Source organism: Nicotiana attenuata, chromosome 7, assembly GCF_001879085.1.
Source record: "Nicotiana attenuata strain UT chromosome 7, NIATTr2, whole genome shotgun sequence".
NCBI classification, from domain to species: domain Eukaryota; kingdom Viridiplantae; phylum Streptophyta; class Magnoliopsida; order Solanales; family Solanaceae; genus Nicotiana; species Nicotiana attenuata.
The window spans coordinates 743,428-766,185 of NC_031995.1; the positions used below are offsets into that span (position 1 = coordinate 743,428).

General features: G+C 37.8%; 2 protein-coding genes across 3 annotated transcripts; both read right to left on the reverse strand.

The window, feature by feature from the left end:
* On the reverse strand, window positions 1,396-22,503 carry LOC109228474 (probable protein S-acyltransferase 17). The gene is made up of 10 exons (XM_019393573.1): window positions 22,248-22,503; window positions 22,057-22,150; window positions 10,595-10,689; window positions 10,251-10,418; window positions 10,094-10,166; window positions 9,920-9,972; window positions 8,376-8,467; window positions 8,238-8,290; window positions 3,087-3,212; window positions 1,396-2,245 (listed from the first exon to the last, which is right to left on the reverse strand). Exons 1-10 carry the CDS (start codon window positions 22,394-22,396, stop codon window positions 1,970-1,972), a joined length of 1,179 nt encoding a protein of 392 aa, XP_019249118.1. The 5' UTR covers window positions 22,397-22,503; the 3' UTR covers window positions 1,396-1,969.
* LOC109228475 lies at window positions 11,670-14,386 on the reverse strand. 2 transcript variants are annotated; one of them, XM_019393574.1, is made up of 3 exons: window positions 12,640-14,386; window positions 12,433-12,551; window positions 11,670-12,334 (listed from the first exon to the last, which is right to left on the reverse strand). In XM_019393574.1, the coding sequence occupies exons 1-3, from the start codon at window positions 12,821-12,823 to the stop codon at window positions 11,939-11,941; spliced, it is 699 nt and encodes a 232-aa protein (XP_019249119.1). In that variant the 5' UTR covers window positions 12,824-14,386; the 3' UTR covers window positions 11,670-11,938. Both variants share the same exon structure in this region; 1 of them encodes a protein (XP_019249119.1).

Here is a 22,758-nt window from a genome sequence, read left to right on the forward strand (position 1 = left end):
ATGTGAATGCAGATAGACTTTGTGTTTGGGATGATCAAAGTGGTTGTGCTACGATATTTATTCGCTTGATTTTTTGTGTTAACTAATGTCTTGTGTTGGATCGCGATTGGAATATCGTCAAGAAAAAGGAAAAGCCAAGTCATATTTGTTATGGTTTTCTTCTTCTACATTACATACTCTTTTTCTACGAGCAATATATACTTTCTATTTTTTATATTATTATTACAACTCCAATCTTAATACTGCACTTGTGATCCCTAGAGTTCCAATATTTGTCCATTGGAAAATAAACTTGTGTGGGAGCTACACCTCCAGGTTTAATAGAAGAGTCGGGATAGCATCCATTACACAATGTATTCTTCTTGGTCCCCTTGCTAGTTACTAAGATGATTGACCTATTATTAAGAGTCTAATGCTGACCAATATATTATTACCAACAATAACATTTTAGTCCAAAGTGCGAACAAGAACATTTTATTTGAATTGTTCAGATCCAAGACCAAGAAGCATAAGAAAATGCATATTCAACTAAATGAAATCATTTAATCCACAACTTATGGAACAAAACTTTGACTTAAAAAAAGTTTCAGAGTCTAACAAAATAAACCTTATTCAACAAAAATTAGATATTCGATACAAACAGATATGCCATATGAAGAACTAAAACATCAGCAACATGAACCTAAAACAAAACAAACTTGTTTTAAAACATCACATGATTTCTTATGCAATCAATTTTGGGTATATATAAAAAGCTACTAAAGATTAACGTGGAGAAGTAACGATTCAAGAATTATGAGAAAAATGCATGCAAATGCAATAACTTAATTGTCTTTTCAATTCCTAATTTTCTTAATGACAACCCAATTTACAAAAAATCATTCTCTTGTTTGCAAGTCCTTTTATACCGTTGAATCTCAGCATACGAAAATCTTGAGACCCCTAAAGTCAGAACACTTGACAAAGATTCTCATTAGATACCCACAAGCTAACCATCTTGATCTTTCCCTTTGTCCTAGAATTACAAACAACTTTTTCACGGTGATAAGAAACAACACTAAAGCTTCACCAAAAAAGGGAAAAAACACAGACGAAAAAATTCCTGAATCACTGATATAGTTTAACAGGAAAAGGCAAATTGGAGTACAAATTAAGACCGTTATGTAGAATTACTAAGTGAAAATTATAAATGGAAGAAGAAAAAAAATACTCCCTCGGTTTCAATTTAGATAAGGTGCTTTTCTTTTTAGTCTGTTCCAAAATAAATGACACATTTCTAAATTTGAAAATAATTCAACTTTAAACTCTTCATTTTACCCTTATGAGAAGTTATTATAACCACAAATATGCCATGGCCCCACAAAGCTTCACCACTTAAACTTCTAAGACCACAAGTTTCAAAAGTCTTTTTTTTTTCCACTACATGAGCACAAAATTTATTTGAATTCAACGGAGTTCCAGTTCCACAGCTGGCGGACACATGAGACATTGGATTGCAACATATACCAGGCACTCATTCTCGTTGTATCACATAGTACAAGTAAAAATTTGCTGCTAAGCAGCGAAGAGCTATAAAAAGATAAATAAAGTAGGATTGAAATTTATCCTAGAAATGAAAAGAAACTAGGCTGCACCAGTACGAATCAGAATGCACCAAAAAGAACAGTAAGCACTTCCCTTCAACAGCTGCAGCTGCAGCAAATACAAGGAAGCAAACACCACTACTGGCACTTAAACCCCTTCCTCAGAACCCGTCCAATCCTTTCACCACGTGCAATTAAACTGCATTAACCGTGCCCATCCAAGAGTAAAGGTAGATGACTTGTCGATACTTGTAATAGGTTCTGATAGAATCGAGCGTACTTCACATTTGAAGCATTGTCCTCGGTGTTTACGACCATTAGACTAAAGACTTGGACCAAGATGAGCTATCAAGCCCCAATGGAACATGGGTCACCAACTGACAATTCTAGCCTGATTTTGATTTCCTCTGTATGAATGAACCTCTTGTTGAAAGAGGAATTACAATCTCAGAGACATTCTGGAGTAGTCCTTTATCATAAATGTTATTCTTAACCACCTCCACTTCTTCCAGATGGGACCTCCGAAAGAAGGCCTTCCATTTGCTCACAGGGCGCATCATTTCCTGGTTCAATTCACCTAAACTTGCTTTGAGAGCTGCGGCACTTGCCTTTGCTTCATTGACTTTCCTCTTCCAGTTTAAATATTCTTGCCATTTGAAAGTCTGCAGTGCACACGAGCAAAATTTAGCTTTAGATGAGAGCTAAGAACAGCTTCTGCTGCTGGACTCCTAAAATTTTGGAGGTATGCTGAATCAATAGGGTATATCATTAGGATTTAGGATGTCCCAATGCTTTTTTTCTTTTTCTGTTTCCCCTTCTTCCTCCTTTCTTCTCTTTACTTTTCTTTTTCTCATGCCTAGTCAAAATTAAGACTAAAAGGAGAGATTGCTATCAGACTAAGAGATAATGCTCCTCTGGTCCTTAAACTTGTTATTTTTAGGTTGGTCGGTCAAAATTGTGTTTACTTACTTGATCCCCCTTATAAGAGCAGACTTCTTATTTCTTGTTTGCCGAAATATTTTGAGATTTCAAGGTCTCCAACTGGCCTGAACTTTGTTAAGTGATAGATCAGAAGCCATATTTCCTTGTAGGTGAAAATGTCCATGTAATAGTAATAATATTACAAGGCCCCCAAGGATTCGGGCTAGTGGTAAGAACGTAACTTGTGATGTGTAGGTTAGACATACGTCATGGGTTCGAACCCTGCTAAAGACAAAGGCCTGGTATTTAAGTGGAGAAGGGTAGAGGGGCGGGCCAATTCTCCACCGAGTTTTGAACTGTGCCCCACTGGCTCTCGGGGATTTCTCAGTTATAAAAAAAGAAAAATGAGTAATAAGACAACAAGTTCATTGTTAGTAGACACATATAGTTCCAAAAGCTTTCTAAAGAAAATGCAGGTACTATGAAGGAGAAGAAAAGTCAGACTGCACAGCAAAACCACAAAATCATCCTAAGCTACTGGAGATATGTACTGTACTGAATTAAATACGAAAAAAGGAATACCTCATTTGTTGTAGTATTTGTGACACACAGTTTGGTGTGGTATGCAAGGAAACCAGCAAGTAGCATAGACACTATAGCCAGAAATACCATGATAAGTATTTGAGTGTTGTATGAATCCAACAACCACTGATACAAAGTAGAAGATTATCATTAAGAAACAAACACAAGCATAAGTACAGACACGACATGCTAAGAAAGCTGGTGAAAGGGAAAAAGAATTTTTAAAAATGAAGAAAAGGAAGAAAGCATCCTTAATTAGATCATCAATGCACTGAAAGGATAAGCTAATTCCAGAACTTCCATACTACAGCAGAAAGATCCCCTAAAATTATCAGCATTTTGCAAGGTTTATTTAGTAACATGTTTTCAGACAATGCACTTGTCTGTTACTTCTTATTTTTACAGATCAAAGTAATTTATTGATACACGCCTCCAGATGTATGATAGGAACAAAACGTATAAATCATAAATTTACTGATAACATTCATATTTACCTGTCCACTTTGCACCAAAAGTATAACAGAAAGGAAAGGGAACACATCACTCTTGACAAGAATCTCTCTACACCTTCAAATATCTCCTCTTCATTTCCCCATGATAACCAAAAAATGTAAAAGGGTGCAAATCTCCCTAGCCTCTTCCTACTACTCTCTAGTTGTGCAATATCGAGCTAGACAATATTTCCACATCTATGCTTGAAAGCACCGATTGCGCCTTGAAGATCACGTATATGTTATACACACACACACACACGTGTGTGTGTGTGTGTGTGTGTGTGTGTGTGTATTGAAGCACCTCACTACACCTTTAGGATCGCATATATCATACCCACAATTTCAACGCGCATTAATAATGAAGTAGAGGGCAGTTAGTGTCCTCCCCATTTCTGTTGCACATGCAACACCATCTAACCACAAAGGATTTCCTCCTCTAAGGTTGTCTGCTGTCTAAATGACCTCCTCCCCACCCCACCCCCCACCCCCCCATGTCACACACCATGTGAAGAATACCACCTTTTCTGGGTTCCTCAATTTCCGCAATGTTTCCAACACAGGGTTATGAACCCGCGTGCAAAATGAGGTGGCAATAGAAAGACTTAATATGAACTTCAAAAGCATTCCTCTCCAAATCATACTGTCAACTTCCCCGAGCTGTGCATTGCCTATTTGAATTTCAGTTTGGGTCTAGCTTCTATCTCCTTATTGCTTTCCATTGTTTGTTTGTTATCTACATACTCTTTCCGCCATCACTTCATACCAGAGCTTTGGTGAGGGTAAGTATTCTTTATACACCAGCTCCATTCATTTGAATCCATTTGATTTACACACACACACACACACACACTAACTGAAATTTCGAAAAATGATGGAATTATGAGGGTGTATTGTTAGGTTCAGTGTTTAGCCTTATATTACATGTTTCGCCTCATGTGGGATATGTTTGAGTCTATTTGGGGATTTGATCAAAATTTCAAAGTCTGAAAGTTCTTGCAAGAAATCAGTTATACCATTCAGTTCATTTTGTTCTAGAAAGCTTCAGAATTCCATCCAAAGAATAGCCGTGGTTACAGCCTCCTGACCGTGGTTGCAGCATTATAGAAATTCCCCAACAACCCTTTTGGACAGCTACACACCTTCCTCAAGAAACCGCACCCCTTCTAGCAAAATTTGTCCTGACGATTCAGAAGTTCATCCAGCATACAACCGTGATTGCAGTTCGTGCTCAGAGATTGCAACATTAGTAAGATTGCTAACATTCCAATCGCAGTGACAAGCTGCGAACGCAACATATCTTGAGTCTGTGTTCCAGTACCTCCGTCTTTCAGCTGCCTTTAATGTTGCGATCGCACCCTTTGGGCTATAAGAATGAAGCATAGCTATAACTTCTCTAAACTTTATTCTTTGTGAAGCTGAAGTGTGTTTTGATGTAATTTGCTTTTCTTTAATTTCATACCATTCTTAGTCATCAACATTCATAGTTCTCACTACTTTCATCTAGTAATAAGATCTTAACAATGTTGTTAGTGCTTCTGTGAGCACTTTTTCATTTTCTGCCTCTCTTTAATTTCATTGTGAATTTGTTGGTTCCAGTCAGTTTGCTTTAGTTGTACTTCTTTGTTGAACATAAACTCTATTCCCAAGCCGAAGTAAAAAGATAACTGGTAAGCTACTTGTTGAGTTCGTTTACAATTTTTGGTATACGCCAACAGCAGTAAAGGCTTGAGCGGTGAGACCAAAAGAGTGACAAAAGCCAATCTAAGAGTGGTACACAAGCGTTTGTGTGACCATTCTTGAGAGATACACTTGAGGTGTGAACGTGAGGCCCTTATAACTTTAATTGTTTTTGTTTTTTTCTGGAAACATGTTTCATCTAGATGTAGATGAGTTGGAAGAGTGCCTCAAGAAAAATAGGGAGCTTGATGAAAGAGGGATGCAATATCGAAAAAGGAAAATCATACATGAAGTTGACATAAGGCAAAGGCAACATGCAAAGGAAGAGAAAGGTGAAGTTACCTCAAGCCGTCAGCCCGCCATGTTCACGGTAATGATTGTATACCACAGGGGAAACTTGAAAGTCAGGTTCAAGGTGGCATGGCTATCTTCTCTTCGATTTCATTAGAAAGTGCGTAAATGCTTTAAGTGTCACAAAGAAGGCTGCATTGCATTTTCTTGCACTAAATGGAAACAAATGAGAAAGAATAACAAGACTTGTTGGTGATGTGCCTAGGAGGAATTAAATGTGAGGCTTCTCATGAAGATTCTTCACCTGAAGTCACTTGCGGTTCTAGGAAACTAGAGGTTGCAACACCAAGGGGTCAGCCTTAAGTGTGGCTAACAGAGGTAAATTGAATTTGTGGAAGTAATTTAAGTTAAAACAAATAAATCCAACTCTTCGTTTTTGTTTAGTGAGCTTGAGCGTGTTGAGAGTTGGGTGTTAATCATACTTCTTATGAACTTAATGAGTCTTTATTTTGCATCCAATGTTTCTATTTCTTATGAGCTTGAAATGTCACAAAGTAGTGATGCCGTTGTATTTGAGCCTAATAGGAGTGAGGATGCACATAGAGTTGATTGCACATTTGCATATATTATGGTGTGTGACTCTCAGAATGCAAATTGCCAAACTGTATCTTAGAGTGCTTGTAATTCTATTGATCATATATCTTTTCTTACTCATAGAGATGCAATTGTTGATGAGCTGTCATTAGAGAATGAACCTAAATTTATCGAGCCAAATTTTTTCAGAAGTATCCTGTTGTGATGATAGTCCTTTTTTTAACATGGTAGTCTTGAGTATATGCAAAGTGAAAGAATTGTTTATTTAGTTAGTCAAAGAATTGAAGATGAATGTCTCTTTTCAAGTGCGTTAAGAGTGCTAATGAAAAATCTTTTGTGGGCATGAAGTATAATTGTGGCACTGGTTTTGAAATTGAGCATAAGTCTTGTGATGATTCATTGCAAGTAGCGACTAGGTTGATCCTTATAATCTGCCCTACTCTTGAGTTAGCACTTTTCTAGTTGACGATCGTGGTCCTTATGAACCTGAATGTGATAGGCAACCTTCTTGACTTCATGACTGCTTCCTTGCATCATGATGAATTGACCCCTTGTCGAAGCTTTAAAGTGTATAACAATTCATTATGGAAAATTGAGTGCAAGGATTGTGATGAGCAAATGTAGATTCTCCCAATATTCAAGAAAGTTCTAGAGCGGACAAGCAAGATAATCCTTGTTGAACATGAAATATATACATTGCATGTATATATTCATGTTGTGCAATATCTAGAGAATTGGGGGTAGGACTAATTTTAGCATGTACAAAATGGTATACCTAATACATTAAGCCTACCTAGTCCCTTCATTTTGATGAGTGCATGCATGATGCATGTTGCAGATATATTGGAGATTATGACATTCCTTGTGATGTGATGTGCACATGTTGCTTAGAGGAGTGTCTACTCCATCTAGAACGATTGGGTTAAAAGGATGGGATGGTCATTATCTTGTTTCAATTTTACTTGGTGCATTCTTAACCTTGGGGGAATATTTACTAATTCAGGAATCTTCCTCCTGTTGCTAGATTCGAATTCAAGGACTAATTCTTTTCAAATGGGAGGGAATCGTAGCAACCAAGTCAAACAATCCACTTCCAGTGGTTTCCTAGCTGAATGGTTTGAGTCCCTAGAGGAATAAAGGCCTTTAAAGATGAGAAAAGATCAGCTTTTGGCAGCTTGGGGAACTATTATTGTGATTAAAACTTTCCTGGAATATCGCTTGTGAATCCCAGTCCACTTGAGGGTGTCTGATAGCTGTGGTTCTTATTGGATTCCATTAGGAGGTAATTTTGGGTTTATTCCAAGCATTGCTTATTTGAATTTCAATATGTCTAACTTATATCTCTTTGTTGCTTTCTTTTGTTTGTTTGTTATTTTTATATCGTTTCAGCCATCACTTCCAGAGGCAAACGATCTTGGAAAGTTGTCTTTCAGTATGTTGTCACTGCACCATATATCAAGCCAAAAACCATACTCTGTTTCCGTTCCCAACGAATAGCCAGTAAACTTTCAGAAGTCTCATTTCTCCTTCATTAAGCCTCTCCATAGGCTCAACTATAGAACCAACCAAATTGGTTGTTACCATACTTGCACAATAATCACATCCTTTGATTACACATCCTTTGAGAACCAACCAAATTGGTTGTTACCATACTTACACAGTAATCACCTTTCTCCACATCGCTCTTTCCTCATTAGCATATCACCATAGCCACTTCCCCAACAGTGTATAAATAAATATCCCCAATCACCGAATACACGACCATTTTGTGTAGGACTCCAGAATTTCTCCATATAAAAAAATGATAGTCACAATTTATGTCATACAGGAAATCCCTCATCATCTTCTCAAGGCTTTTGCAAAAGTGAAGCATGAATGGAGGATAAGGACGTATAGCAGGTACGAATGCTTGATAGCATTGCCTTTATGAAGGACTCGTATGTTAACTCTTTCTTAAAAGTTCCCAAAACAGAATTAGTATTTGGTAAGAGTTTTCATTAGTCTGAACTATCCATCAATGCGCACACAATACATGCAAGCATCAAGGGGAGAGGGGGGGGGGGGGATGCTGAATCGAAAAAGGTATTCCACTTACCGCTACAACATGTGGAGCTAAACTACTAAATGAGTTCTCGAAGCCATAATAAACTGCAATAACAGAGAAATTCAACTTTCATTTTGAATATAACATGCAATTGAGCACCATTAAAATTTAAAGGAGTAGTCTATGTACCAGTAAGAATATCTATAACCCGTAGTTCTTTCAGTCGGCCAGCTAGCACTAGTCCAATAGCAACTGTCCCATATAAACAGAGAAGAAAATGCCTGCAGATACGTGTTGAAAATTACAGGATAGTCAATGTAAAAGTCTCACCAACTTGATCAACAGTGTTAAATACAAAATCCTTCATAATGAAAGTTGAATCTAATGTTATTCACATACATATTTTTCACAAGCATGTGAAGTGAAGAGTAAAGGGAGTGTCAAGATTAAACATACAAAAAAAAAAAAAAAAATCTCTCTAATAAGTTCTTATTTGGCAGAACTTTTTCACAATGACTTCCATTTGCAATTGCTTGGATATCCTTTATAGACCTTCCTCCAATGTTTTTGGTAAGGACTTTGTATTTTTATTAGCTAATGGAGTTGGTAGACCTCTTCATATGGATTTGTCCACTCAAAATGGCACAAGACCTAGTTGTGCTAAGGTCAAAGTGGAGGTGAATTTGTTAGCTACACTGCCTCAAAGGATTAACATCATTGAAGAGGAAGATAAAACTGGACCTNGTTTTTCAGTTTCTTAAAAAGCTCTTCTGTAGAAGAAACAGCTAGTTACGTTTTCTGTTTTTTCCTGATATGTAATAAGTTCAAACGATGGCAACAATTGCATGAGTATTTCTCCAGGAGGAGTAGCAATAAAAGTGATCAAGTTCCACAAAGGTTAGCCAATAATATATGCTAGTGATGGGGTCTCATTTGCTGTGGTGGGGGTGGGGGGTGGGGGAGGAGTATATGTGAGTATCCCCTATCCCCTTCCAAGGTTATGCAAAAATTAACAAGAAACTCCCATAGTGAAAAGGGAGAGTAAACAGCAAATATCCCCTATCTAAAAGGGCAATTCTTCACAGTGCATTGAAGGGTTGGTACCATGGATAAAAAGATGTTTCATATCACGCCTTTGATGAAAAAGACCATTACAATGACCTAAATGGTTTTTTTTTTTAAAACAAAAAAATAGAGAGAGACTCAAGAATCTCACTTCAATTATCTAACCGCTATTCTACAATCAAAAGCACTGTGTAACATCTGAAGTTGACTGCAACAAAAACCATTCTAGATTTTCAAAGAATGCAGAATGACCACACATTCTTCACATGGTGCTATCTGCAGTTGCAGAAGCCTGTTTTCCTACAGCCTTATTTCTCCAGATGATGACTTCCTATGAGAATCACATCTCCCGTCCGTATTTCAGAAATCATTTTATGAATGTGTATTGCATTTTCTCAAACTATTTCTCATGTTTTTTTCTGAACCCAACTAACTCTACCCGTTCCAAGCATCTTTCTATTACTACCATGTTGACACAAGGTTAAATTAACACAGAAGACTAGTAAACAATGGGAAGATTTTTTATTTTTTATTTTTTTAAAAAAATTGTAACTGCGCATGATACACCCCACTGCCTGTCCCAGGCCCCGGCAGACGGCAGTAGTGCGAGCAATTCGTGTATGCGATCAGACCTTAAACAGAAAGACTAATCAGTATCATTTGCTCACCAGAGAAGAAAAGCCATAAAGTATCTGGTGTTTCTCTCGCCTATGCAATTGTTCTGCAGTGATATTGGGAAACAGTATGAAAACCATAAGAACATATACAGTGAACATAGTGTTGATATAGAGTTAACTCGTATATATCTGAAAGATGGAAAAAAATGGGAGAAAATAACAAACCATCCATCCACAATGATGATCAAATCGAGCGACACAACGATCACAAATGCTGCAGTGCTTTGACCTAGCAGGTCTGTACTAGGAGAGGAAATAATGTTTAATTAGCTAGAGCCGTAAACTAGAGCATCAGAGCTTTAAACAGAAGAAGCACACTCACTTTGGAATCTTGCAGGTTGGACATTCCTTTTCTGAGAATATAATATTGTCATAGGGATAAGCAGATAGATACTGCGAAACATTCTCAATATTTACAGTTCCTGGGTCAGAAAAGCTAGTCAATAGAAAGAGTAGAATACCCCCTCCAACTGCCAACAAGCTCGTGTACCTGCAATTTTATGTAATCTCTGTGGAATTCAAATACATATATCTCGATTATCCACCAAACTAGTCAAGTTTTTTTCTTTTCTTTTTTGGATAATGGTAAAAGTCTGCAAAGATAGTCAAGTTACAAACAAACTGATGCATATGAGAGCAACGTAAAACACAAAGATTCAACAGTACCTGTGCACTTCACCTAAGTAATACCCAGGAATGTACTTAAAGGCTGACTGCACAATAAAGTAGTAACTGGCTCCAATTATCCCCAAATAAATGAGCTGCGTTTAGTAACAGACAATTGTCAAATAAAATTTCTCCATATTCACAAAAGAACAAGCAACATGGAAACAGAAGAAACTTAAAAAACAAGGCAACTCTCATTGAGTCTCTCAAAAACTAGCCCCATTTCCAACGTAAGTACTACTGAATGCTGTTATTGTCATTTCAAATGATCCTCTTTGGAATGGAAGTTTCATTATTTTCCATCATTTAGTATTTCAACATTTTGAAAAGCATACAGAAAATTTGTGAATATTAATGACACACTACGAGATCTACTTTTACACCTCTAAGAGCAATTTTACATTATCCAATCTAGTGCGAGTAAATAGCTCTGACTCCACATCTTGTCTACTAAACTTAGAAATAAGAATATGTATTCTGAGTACATGCCTAGATATCATGAAATGAATCATGGTGCTAAACTCTTTTTTGTTCAATAGAAATACAGGCAAGACATCTCTAATTAGAATGGCAACAGTATTTAACATGCGTTAAGCGACTATGAGAGAAAAGATTATAGGCATCTATTTTACAGAAGACAGAGATGGACAAAGTGTGAAAAGAGAGCTCTCCTCCTCTCTAGAAGTCTAGCTGCCTTAGACAACCAACGTCAAACTTCTTTCAGGAAAAGCCAGGATTTTCTATCATTATAGGTTATTCCTGGTTCTATATTATTTGTTGTGTCATTCGCTTTCATTACCCTATTACATTGCTGTTGCTATTGCTTGTTACTTTATTTTTACTGTTACTTGAGCCGAGGGTCTATCGAAAACAGTCTCTCTACCTTTATAGGGTAGGGGTAAGGTCTGCGTACACACTACCCTCACTAGACCCCACTTATGAGATTAAACTGGGTTTGTTGTTGCTATTGTATAAGTTAGTGTTTTCAGTCTATAGAGTAACTTAAGCCTATTTCTACAGCGACAAGAATGTAAATTAATTCGTCGCAGTGTTTTTGAGAGCGCGAAGCGCAAAAAAGCGACAAGGGCTCGCCTCGCTTCAAAAGCGAAGCGCACGCTTTATTAAAGTGAAGCGCAATTCTTAAAAAACATAATGTAAAATTATAAATAATCAAAAACTTCAATTTAAAAACTTAAAAGTAGGTACTAGGTACCACCAAATCATCCACAAACCATAGGACAAGCAAAATTAAAGCTACTATACTAGAATAAACATCTTATTCTTCTACTCTTCTTCTTCTTCTTCAAGATTGTCAAAATCTTGAATTCCTCTATTATCTTCATATTACTTGTCATCTTCTTCTTCCCCCTCCTCTTCATAATCACTTTCAACTTCATCAATTAGGGATAGGGATCGACTTGTAGTAGCCACACTTTTTCCCTTCCTAATAGAGCTTGAACTTGGAGTATATCTCCTTAAACCATAAGGATTCTCCCCAACTCCACTACCAACCGCAACATCACCCCAAGTGAAATCGGAGTCGCCTTTAAATACTTCTTCATCTTCACAATTTTCGGGGACTCCGGTTATCCATTCATTAGCCTCATCAATATTGTCCAAAAGAATTGGATGAATTATATTGCGGTGGTTGTAGCGACGCCTCAATGCTCTATTGTATTTTATGAACACTAGATTATGGAGGCGCTTCAAGGTTAGTCGATTCCTCTTCTTTGTATGAATCTGCAAACAAGATGTGTCAACTAATTAATAGGAGTTTGGACAATTGAGATATAATTTACTTTATCTCAAAACGCGAAATAATTCTTTTTATTTCTCACGTGTTCAAAAACACTCAAGTTCCTTTCACATCCGGATGAGCTACAAGTTAAACTTAGAACTTTGATGGCGAAAGTCTGTAACTCCGGAGTCTGTACACCATATTGGTCCCACCACTCAACTATAGAAGTCAAAAAAATGTTCAAGAGTTAATAAGTATAAAAAATACATTGAAGTTAGAGCTATAAAATATAGAAACACTTGGTCACCTGGCGACTTCGTCTTTCTTTGTTTAATAGCAAGTCGAAGCTTAAAAAGTCCTTCAGCTGCCTTGTAAGTAGCAAGCTGATCTACTATCTTTTCTTGCAAGTCTTCATCTGGGGTCAACTTGATAACAACCTGATGGAATCCTGTCCACTTCTTTAGCCAATGAATTATTCTCATGCTGATCATAAAAGAGTGACGGGTTCAGAATAAGTCCAACTGCATGCAAAGGTCTGGGAAGTTGCTCATTCCACTTCTTTAGCCAATGAATTATTCTCATGCTGATCATAAAAGAGTGACAGGTTCAGAATAAGTCCAGCTGCATGCAAAGGTCTATGAAGTTGCTCATTCCATCTTGCGTCAATGATCTGAAAGACCTTTGCATATTTCTGCTCATCAGTAAATGATGCTTGAATAGCCTCCTTGGCCCTATCCATAGCTTCATAGAGGTAGCCCATTGGTGGTTTTTGCTCCCCATCCACCAAACGGAGTACTTTAACCAAAGGGAAACCAATTTTAAGAGCATGAAGGACATTATTCCAAAAAGAATAAGAAAGAATAATGCGTGCAACCTCTCTCCCCGCACTTTCCTTTGCAAATTTACTCTTGCTCCATTCCTCTGAAGTGACCATCTTTCTCAAATTGCCTTTTTGCAAGTGGATACTATGCAAAGTCAAGAAAGCAGTGGCGAACCTTGTCTTGCCCGGTTTCACCAAATTTTTTTGCATGAGGAATCTTCTCATCGTATTCAATAACAAGGGCCGCTGAGAAATATAAGAATGTACCCTAACGCCCTGGCCAAAAACTGTAGAGAAGGGTTTTTCCTTGAAAATGTCCCCGAACATCAAGTTGATACAATGAGCCGCACATGGAGTCCAATAGACATTCTTGTACGCTCCTTCAATCATGCCACCCGCTTTCACATTTTCACTTGCATTATCAGTGACCACTTGAACAACTTTGCTTGGGCCAATATTTTCGATGGTGTTCTGAAACAAGGTGAACATTTTGATATGGTCAGTGGATGAGTCGCTAGCATCAATGGACTCAAGAAACAAACTTCCCCTGGGAGAATTCACCAACACATTAATAATCATTTTCCCAGTTCTTGCCATCCACTTATCCATCATAATGGAGCAGCCATACTTGTTCCACACAACTTTATGCTCCTCAACAATTTTATTAGTCTCCTCTACTTCCTTATTTAGATAAGGACCTCTTATTTTATGATAAGTGGGAGGCTTCATTCCAAGTCCGTATTAACCAACGACCTCAATAAAGTCTCCAAAAGTGTCATAGTTGACACAATTGAAGGGGAGCCCAGCATCATAATGTCTTTAGCAATTTTTTGTACATCTTTTCCACCGCTCTGTGCTTCCGGCTTCTTCGGGAAAAAGCAATCTATAGGACCTTTAGTCGATGATCCATAGCTTGACCCATCTCTTCCCCGTTTTGTTGGAAGTGACAATTCTTCAATATCATCATCAAGATTGGTCACCATTGGTTGATGACTCATTTGATTTTTTTGCTCCTTCTTCTTCTCAACAAAATTCTTTATTTCTTCCCTCACCTCCGGTGGGCATTTCGGACAACTTGTGACATTTCTATCGCCACCAATAAGATGGTATTTAAAGCGATAAATTCCACCCGTTGTCGTCTTGTTACAAAACTTACATACAACATTTGTATTCTTCTCATTAACTCTATCGCCATATCGCCAAGCCGGGTCTTTCTATTTCGAACTTTGAGACATTTTGAAATCCCTATTAAGATATAAGAAAATACATAATCAAATCAACTGAAAATATAACATATATATAATTAATTTATATGCTGAAATATAATAATAACATATATATAATTAATTTTATATGTAGAAATATACTAATAAAATGAAATACATATAATAATTAAATTTATATGCTGAAATATACACTAAAATGAGAAGGAAAAAGAAAGAAAAAAATGGTTACTCTGTTCTGGACTGGAGAAAGAAAGAAAGAAGAAGAAAGAAAAAAGAAAAAAACGAGAAGAACTGAAGAATAAAGGAGAAAGAAGAAGAAGAAGAAATTACCTGGGTCCTGGACTGGTCGAGTCGCGAGCGAGAAAGGAGAATGGGTCGAGCTCGAGCGAGAGAGAAAGGGTCAGCAATGGCGTCTCTGTTTTCTCGATTTCAGCTTTAGCAGGTAAAACTCTAGGTTTTGTGACTCTCTGTTTTGTCGAAGACTGTTTTGTCGAAGGGGAAGGGGTTTTTTGTCGATTTAGGGTCTGTTTTGTCTAATAGAATAACAGACCCAAAGTTTTTTTTAAAAAAAAAAGACACCCCTGCGCTTTTTCAACAGAAGCGATCGCTTCATCGCTTTCTTCGCTTCCTCGCTTCATTGTTTTATCCAGTGAAGCGTGCGCTTCCACAGATCGAGTCGCCTCAGGGAGCTAGAAGCGACAGTGGGTCGCATCGCGTCGCTTCGCGCTTAAAGCGACGAAACGCATGCTTTTCTAAACACTGATTCGTCGAACAATAAATCTTGATCAAATGCTGTCAATTCTATGTTTGGATAGTGAATGTAATTCCTAGAAATATAAAACAATTTTCTCATTTCAGTGCATAAGGTTCTGATGTAAGAAGCACTTTTTGGATGCTTGTTCAGTGGAACAATTTGCAACGATCCGACCACTCGTTTCCACATTTGATGCTTCCCGTTAGGTTGTTGTTTTGTGACTTGCGGGGATGGTTGGTTGGTTCCGAGAAGGTTTCGAAGTGAATTGGAACACTTAGTTCCCTTTTTGGAAGCTTAAGTAATAAGAGTTGACCAAAGTTTGACTTTTGTGTAAACGACCTCGAATTCGTATTTTGATGGTTCCAATAGGGTTGTACGGTGATTTTGGACTTAGATGTATGTCCAGATTGTATTTGGAGGTTCCTAGAATGATTTAGCTCTAATTGCCGAAGTTGGCGATTTTGAAGGTTTAGAAAGTTCACAAGTTTGATCTTGAGTTGATTTTGAGGTTATCGAGTTCGAATTGTTATTTCGGGACTTGGAATAGGTCTATTTCGTCATTTGGAACTTGTGTTTAGTTTCATTCCGAGATAGTTTGATATGAATCGGACACTTGGTTGTGATATTTGAAGTTCTTGAACTTGAAGGCTTGCATGGTGTGTTTTGGTGTTTGATTCTTGGTTATGGATGTTATTTTGATGTTTTGAGCTCATGAGTGAGTTCGTATGAGGTTTATATACTTGTGTGGATGTTTGGTGTGGGGCCCGAGGGGCTCGAGCGAGCTTCAGATTGATTTCGGATTGGTTTTGGGAAAGCTTAGGTATGCAGGTGCTGCAGACATTGCAATTGCGATGGTCCGCTCGCAATTGCGAAGGTCCACAATTGCGAAGTCTTGATCGCATTTGCGATGGGTGCCTGAGAAGGCCAGTTCGTATTTGCGAAACTGGTATCGCAATTGCAACATCTGCATTTGTGAAGGGAGTATCGCATTTGCGACACTTGGTCGCGTTTGCGAGAACTGAAGTTGAAGGAGTCAGTTCGCATTTGCGAGGTTTGCAATTGCGAACCCCTGGTCGCATTTACAACTTCTGCAGTTGACTATATTGGAGGAATTTCGGAACTTAGACCCATTATCTCATGTTTTGAACCTTAGACTTGGAGATGGCTGATTTTTTAAGAGAATTTCCATACAAGGCTTTGGGGCAAGTGATTTCTGCTTAATTTTGATATTATATCTTGTTTTCCTATAGATTATTACACCTAGATTATGGGATCTGGAAGAGAATATTGGGGGTTCTTGACTATTTTTTGCAAAAATGAAAATTGGGAATTTGGTAGTCGATTTGGACTCGGTTTTGGAACCTAATTACATATTTGGACACGTGTGGTTATGACCAGTCAGGATCTACCCCTTGACTCGGAATTTCACCGTGTGGGCCCGGGGTTCACTTATGTTGACTTTTTGTTGATTGGGTAAAAATTGAAACTTTATTTTTGGAATTGATTCCTATAGCAATGTTTGATGCTATTGAGTTGTTTTTGGCTAGATTTGAGCCGAACATAGGTGATTTTTAGGAGAAAGGCTATTTTTTAGGGTTGATTTGGACTTATTGTAAGCATCTTGCCTAACTTTGTGTGAGGGAATAAACCTTAGGATTTAGCCTTATTTGCCTAATTGTGTTACGTGTAAAGCAACGTGTACGCGAGGTGACGAGCGTGTACACGGGTGCTATGTGTGATTTGACTGGATTAAACCTTAGGCTTCTAATATGCCTTGTTTTGATGACATGCTTTATATGAGACATGTTTAATCATTCTATGACTAAATGAACCTAGTTGCTACAATTGATTTAGCAGAAGTCATGCTTTATATGTTGAACACTCATCCGCATCGTTATATTATCATGTCCTTGTGCACCTTGTTGACGAATTAAGAGCATATGTCTTTTGATGATAATTTGGCATATTGCAATGTTATGTCATGGCACATGTGGACATGTTGGGCGGATTGATTGGGTGGTGGCACGAGATTTTTTCCATGCGATTGTGATGATATTGTGGCACGAGGTCTTTGTCGTGGGATAGTGATGATATTGTGGCACGAGGTTTTGGCCGTGCGAATTGTGATTATTGTTATGCATGAGGTTGTTGCCGTGCAACGTGTGGATACGGATCCATCCCCCTATAGTCGCCCTCTCATGTTTCTCTCGTGATGGTGTACATGCGAACTGTGGTATCATGATTGTTGTGATTGATTGTGATGCGTGGAGTATAAAGGTGGCATTTCACTGTTGTTGTGTGGAGTATAACGATTACATTCCACTGTTGATGACGTGTGGAGTATAAGGGTGGATATTCATGTAGCGGTATAAGGGTGGTATTCCTGATCATGCACATGCGTTTTTTATGCTTTGTCATGCATTTAGACATGTTTCCACTTATATTTAACATGTTATTCTATACCTCTGTTATCATTTGAAGATTTTATTAGTCTATGTTGAGTTGATATCTCCTATTTTGTTAAGCTTCAGTATTGTATCTTATATTTTTGTTGCCGGTTATTGGATATACTGCATAGGTTTTTTGATTAGTGAGTATCAAATGACTTGAACCTCGTCACTACTTCACCGAAGTTAGTCTTAATACTTATTGAGTACATGTTGTCCCGTACTCATACTACACTTTTGCACGTTTTTGTGCGGATTCAGGTGCTGGGGATAGCGGGCTTGGAGAGTGAGGTTGTGTTTGTTCGAGAGGACTCAAGGTAGTACTGCATGGACGCCGCAAACCCTTGGAGCTATGCGTAGTTTGACTGGATTACACCTTAGGCTTCTAATATGCCTTATTTTGATGAAATGCTTTATATGAAACATGTTTAATCATTCTATGACTAAATGAGCCTAGTTGCTACAATTGATTTAGCTGAAGTCATGCTTTATATTTTGAACACTCATCCCCATCGTTATATTATCATGTCCTTGTGCACCTTGTTGACGAATTATGAGCATAAGTCTTTTGATGATAATTTGGCATATTGCAATGTTATGATCATGGCACATGTGGACATGTTGGGCGGATTGACTGGATGTTGGCACGAGATCTTTGCCGTGCGAATTGTGATTATTGTTATGCACGAGGTTGTTGCCGTGCAACGTATGGATACGGATCATCCCCTATAGTCACCCTCTCATGTTTCTCTCTTGATGGTGTACACGTGTACTGTAGTATCATGAATGTTGTGATTGATTGTGATACGTGGAGTATAAGGGTGATTATTGTTATGCACGAGGTTGTTGCCGTGTAACGTATGGATATGGATCATCCCCTATAGTCACCCTCTCATGTTTCTCTCGTGATGGTGTACACGCGTACTGTAGTATCATGATTATTGTGATTGATTGTGATGCGTGGAGAATAAGGGTGGCATTTCACTGTTGTTGTGTGGAGTATAAGGGTGGCATTTCACTGTTGATGACGTGTGGAGTATAAGGGTGGTATTTCACTGTTGATATTCATGTGGCGGTATAACGGTGGCATTCCTGATCATGCATATGCGTTTTTTATGTTTTGTCATGCATTTAGACATGTTTCCACTTGATTTAACATGCGATTCTATGTCTCTGTTATCATTTGAAGATTTTGTTAGTTAGGATGATTTTACCAATGTTGAGTTGATATCTCCTGTTTTGTTGAGCTTCGGTATTGCATCTTGTTATATTCTTATTTCCAGTTATTGGATATACTACACAGGTTCTTTGATTAATGAGTATCAAATGACTTGAACCTCGTCACTACTACAACGAAGTTAGTCTTGATACTTACTGAGTACATGTTATCCCGTACTCATACTACACTTTTGCACGTTTTTGTGCAGATCCGGGTGCTGGAGGTAGCGGGCTTCGAGAGCGAGCTTGTGTCTGTTCGAGAGGATTCAAGGTAGTACTACATGGACGCCGCAGACCTTTGGAGTCCCCTTCCCACATTTGTATACTATTACTTGCAGACAATATTGTAATTTTGAGATTCCTTATGTATTCGATTTAGAGCTCATGACTTTGTATTACCTGATTTTGGGAGTTGTATTGTATTATGTATTGTTGTTCCGGCTTATGTTTATAACTATTTCCGTTGTTTATGATAAACCAAACTTATTATATCATGTCTTGATAGTTTAATGTTGTTAATGTGATTGGCTTACCTAGGCTTGAAGGTTAGGTGTCATCACGACACTTTGGTGGGAAGTGGGATTTGGATAGTTAAGTTGGTATAAGAGCCCTAGGTTCATAAGTTCTACGAGTCATGAGCAAGTTTAGTAGAGTCTGCGGATCGATACGGAGACGTCTGTACTTATCTTCGAGAGGCTACCGGATTGTTAGGAAACTTCCTAGAATCCAAGAAATTCAAGAAGTCCAAAAATTCATTTAAGATTAGGATTTCTTATTCCCTCTTTTAGTGGGATTATATTTGTAGTTCTAGTCAAACTAGGATTGTTAGTTGGTATTTCATTCCTACTAGAATTTCTTTTCTTATTTTAGTTAGAATAGGCTTTTCATAACTTTATTCTTATTCTAGTTTAATTAGGATTAGTTTTCCTTAGCCTAATAAATTTTACTCATTGTAAAGCCTATTTAAAGAGCTCAATATGCTGAAAATAAACACTGGTGATTAGTTCATTTGGGCATTAGCTTCAAAAACGTGATTGACTATTTTTTTTCCTCTTCTTCGCTTATTCAACTTTTCTTGCTTGGTGACACAATGAACAAGATAGCATCGCGCGGATTTGTTTATTCCAAAGTTTGAACCTTTACCTTTCTATTTTCTCACATATGGTGAGGACACAATCTGCGGGATCAGCGAAGCAGGCAGCTGTGCCCCGTGTTAGAGTCGCGAGAGGACGGGGCCGAGGTTGAGGCCGAGGTAGGGCACGCGCCGCAACTAGAGCCCTCGCTAATGTAGCAGTTGTGGAGCAACTGGTAGCTCCAGTTGAGGAGCAGGAGCCCGATCATGTTGAACAGATGGGACCCGCTCAGGCAACTGAGGGGCCTATTGCTACACCTTGACTTCACAAGACTTTGGCTCACTTTATGAGTATGTTCGAGAGCTTGGCCAGGTAATGTTGATTCGATTGCACCAGCTACTTCACAAGCTGGGAGAGGAGCCCAGACTCCCGCCGCACGTACATCAGAGCAACTGGCTCATGTTTATCAGACACTGGTTGTTATGAGGGTACAGCCAATAGTTGCAGTACAACCCGAGGTAAGGCCAGTCGTGTCTGCTGAGGAGTAGAAGAGATTGGAGAGATTTTAAAGACTTCGCCTTCCTTATTTCGTGAAGGGGCTTCTGAGGATGCACAGGGTTTCTTAGATCAGTGTCATCGGATTCTACGTACTTTGGGTTTGGTGGAGTCGAACAGGGTCGACTTTACCACTTTCCAATTGACGGGGCCGGGGCCGCATACATACGGTGACAGACTTATGATGCGAGTAGGTCAGCTGGCACAGCAACACTTACGGGGTCCAAGTTCTCCGATCTTTTCCTGAGGGTTCAACAAATGGACTTTTCATATACTGGTTTGCAAGTTAGGCATGTGGGACATCTTTGCATCAACGGGAGAAGAGTGTTGATTGGCTTGATTATTAGGAAAGATTTACTTCTGATTGAGATTTGATTTTATTCTGATTGAAAGTAATTTATTTATTTTCCTAAAATAGTTATAAGACCTAGTGTATAAGTATAAACACATTTGCTTAGGGGTGTAAGAAATACACAGAAATACAAGAAGCCTTTTCTTCTTTTCAAAATCTTCAATATGTAGCATGGACATGTTGGAAGGGAAAGATAGAATGTCGTGGGGAGGACCAGGAGCAAAGAATTATCACTAAAATCATACCAGAATTCCTGGATAATAGGTTCAGAAACCAGAATTGAGACATGGAAAACAGGAGCATCTAAAATAGTAGCATTTTTGCATGGTGTGCCACTTGCTATGCCATATTTATGGCGCATAATTTAAGAGAGAGGGAACACATTGTTGTAAGCTGGTGTTAGCTCTTATTCTTTTTGATAAGGTAAGGTATAAGAGTTACTGTTTATTCTAATTGTATTGTTGGTGTAAAAGAAAGATCTATACACATAGTATCCATTGACCTAGAGAAAGCATATTATAGAGCACCAACAAAGGTCCTTTGGTGGGTGATGACGAAAAAACAAATCCATATGCATATATAAATATCATAAAGGATAAGCATGAAGGAGTCGTCACTAGTGTGAAAACAGTAGTAAGAGATACAAAGGGATCAACATTGGGCCCTTACTTGTTTACCTTATTTAAGAATGATCTAACTCATACAGCACAAGATGATGTCCCATGGTGTACCGAGAAAGGTCCAATGGAAGAAAAAGATCTATAGGTGATACCTATTAGTTGGGATATTTTAGTCATGTTAGTACATTTACTTTAGGTTTTATGTTTTCTAGGAGTCTTTCAATCCTATCTGAACTTCTAGTACTAATTATTATGTTATTATTATTATTATTATTATTATTATTATTGTTGCTGATGTTATTATTGTAATTGTGTAATATGGGTCTATTCCTCTTTGCACATATAGTTGGATTATTTGGAAGCTAGAAGTTAAATTACTTGTAAATTTCGTTACCATCTTAGTGCAATCACAATGAACTGATAATTTGATTCATCAAAAGAATTCACATAAGACAGACATTACTAGAGTTACCGCCAAACATTCAAAGTTGCTACACTGTCACAAACTAAACATTGCATTATGTAAAACCTTGTCATCATGAAGCGGCCAGTTTCAACATTATTGCACACTATATATTCTGATAAAGCAATTGACTTTCACAATAAATCAAACAACTGATTTGGGTTTGAAATAAGATGAATTAAGAAGAAGGAAAAACCTGGAGGATGGGATTAGGACGATCACAACAATAGTACTCGACGCAGAAGAGTGCATCGGAGCCTCTTTGACCAAAAACAGCACCCACAAAGCGGCTGCAAATTCAAAATTAGGGCTAAATCCCGTTACTAAAATTACAAAGTATCGGGACCGAAAAAAGCAAGAATTATATTATATGAATAAAATAAATACCGGAAATAATCGCAGAAACCAAAAGTGAGGAAGAAGTGGATTTTTTGAATGAAAGTGCCATCGAAGATAGGCCATTGGCCGCAGAGGAAAGAAACCAATACTAGGAGTGTCACGACGCCGTGGATTACAAGAAGCCATTCCACCTCCATATTGTGTTTGTTTGAGCGTGCCCTCTTCCACTCGGCATTAATAGCTTTCCATTTTTTCTTTGACTAGTATTAAAGGTAGGCGCTATGCCGGCGTATCCTATATGATTTATTTAAAAAATATATATTAATTAGTGAATTTATATTATATTAAAAATAACAACAATACAACTTTAAATTACGGGAGAATATTTAAAAACTAATTCGATATTATAGTAGAAAATTAAAATTATTTGGGATTTATTATTTGCAGATTTATTTAATTTATGTTTAAATAGGATTTGTAGTCAAAATTATAGAGGACTAGGTTTTCATATTTCTTGTTGAAGTAGGTTTGTACTATGTATTGGGAGCTTATATTATGT

Bases quoted from the DNA above. Each gene is read 5' to 3' on its own strand.
- LOC109228475 (XM_019393574.1), bottom strand. From the start codon at position 12,823: ATGATCAGCATGAGAATAATTCATTGGCTAAAGAAGTGGACAGGATTC. The intron at 12,552-12,639 runs GTGACCAAGTGT...TGACTTCTATAG, and splicing joins AAGAAAGACGAAGTCGCCAG to TTGAGTGGTGGGACCAATAT. The intron at 12,335-12,432 runs GTGAGAAATAAA...TCTTGTTTGCAG, and splicing joins ACTTGAGTGTTTTTGAACAC to ATTCATACAAAGAAGAGGAA.
- LOC109228474 (XM_019393573.1), bottom strand. From the start codon at position 22,396: ATGGAGGTGGAATGGCTTCTTGTAATCCACGGCGTCGTGACACTCCTA. The intron at 22,151-22,247 runs GTATTTATTTTA...TTGAATTTGCAG, and splicing joins GGTTTCTGCGATTATTTCCG to CCGCTTTGTGGGTGCTGTTT. The intron at 8,291-8,375 runs GTACATAGACTA...CTGTTATTGCAG, and splicing joins GGTTATAGATATTCTTACTG to TTTATTATGGCTTCGAGAAC.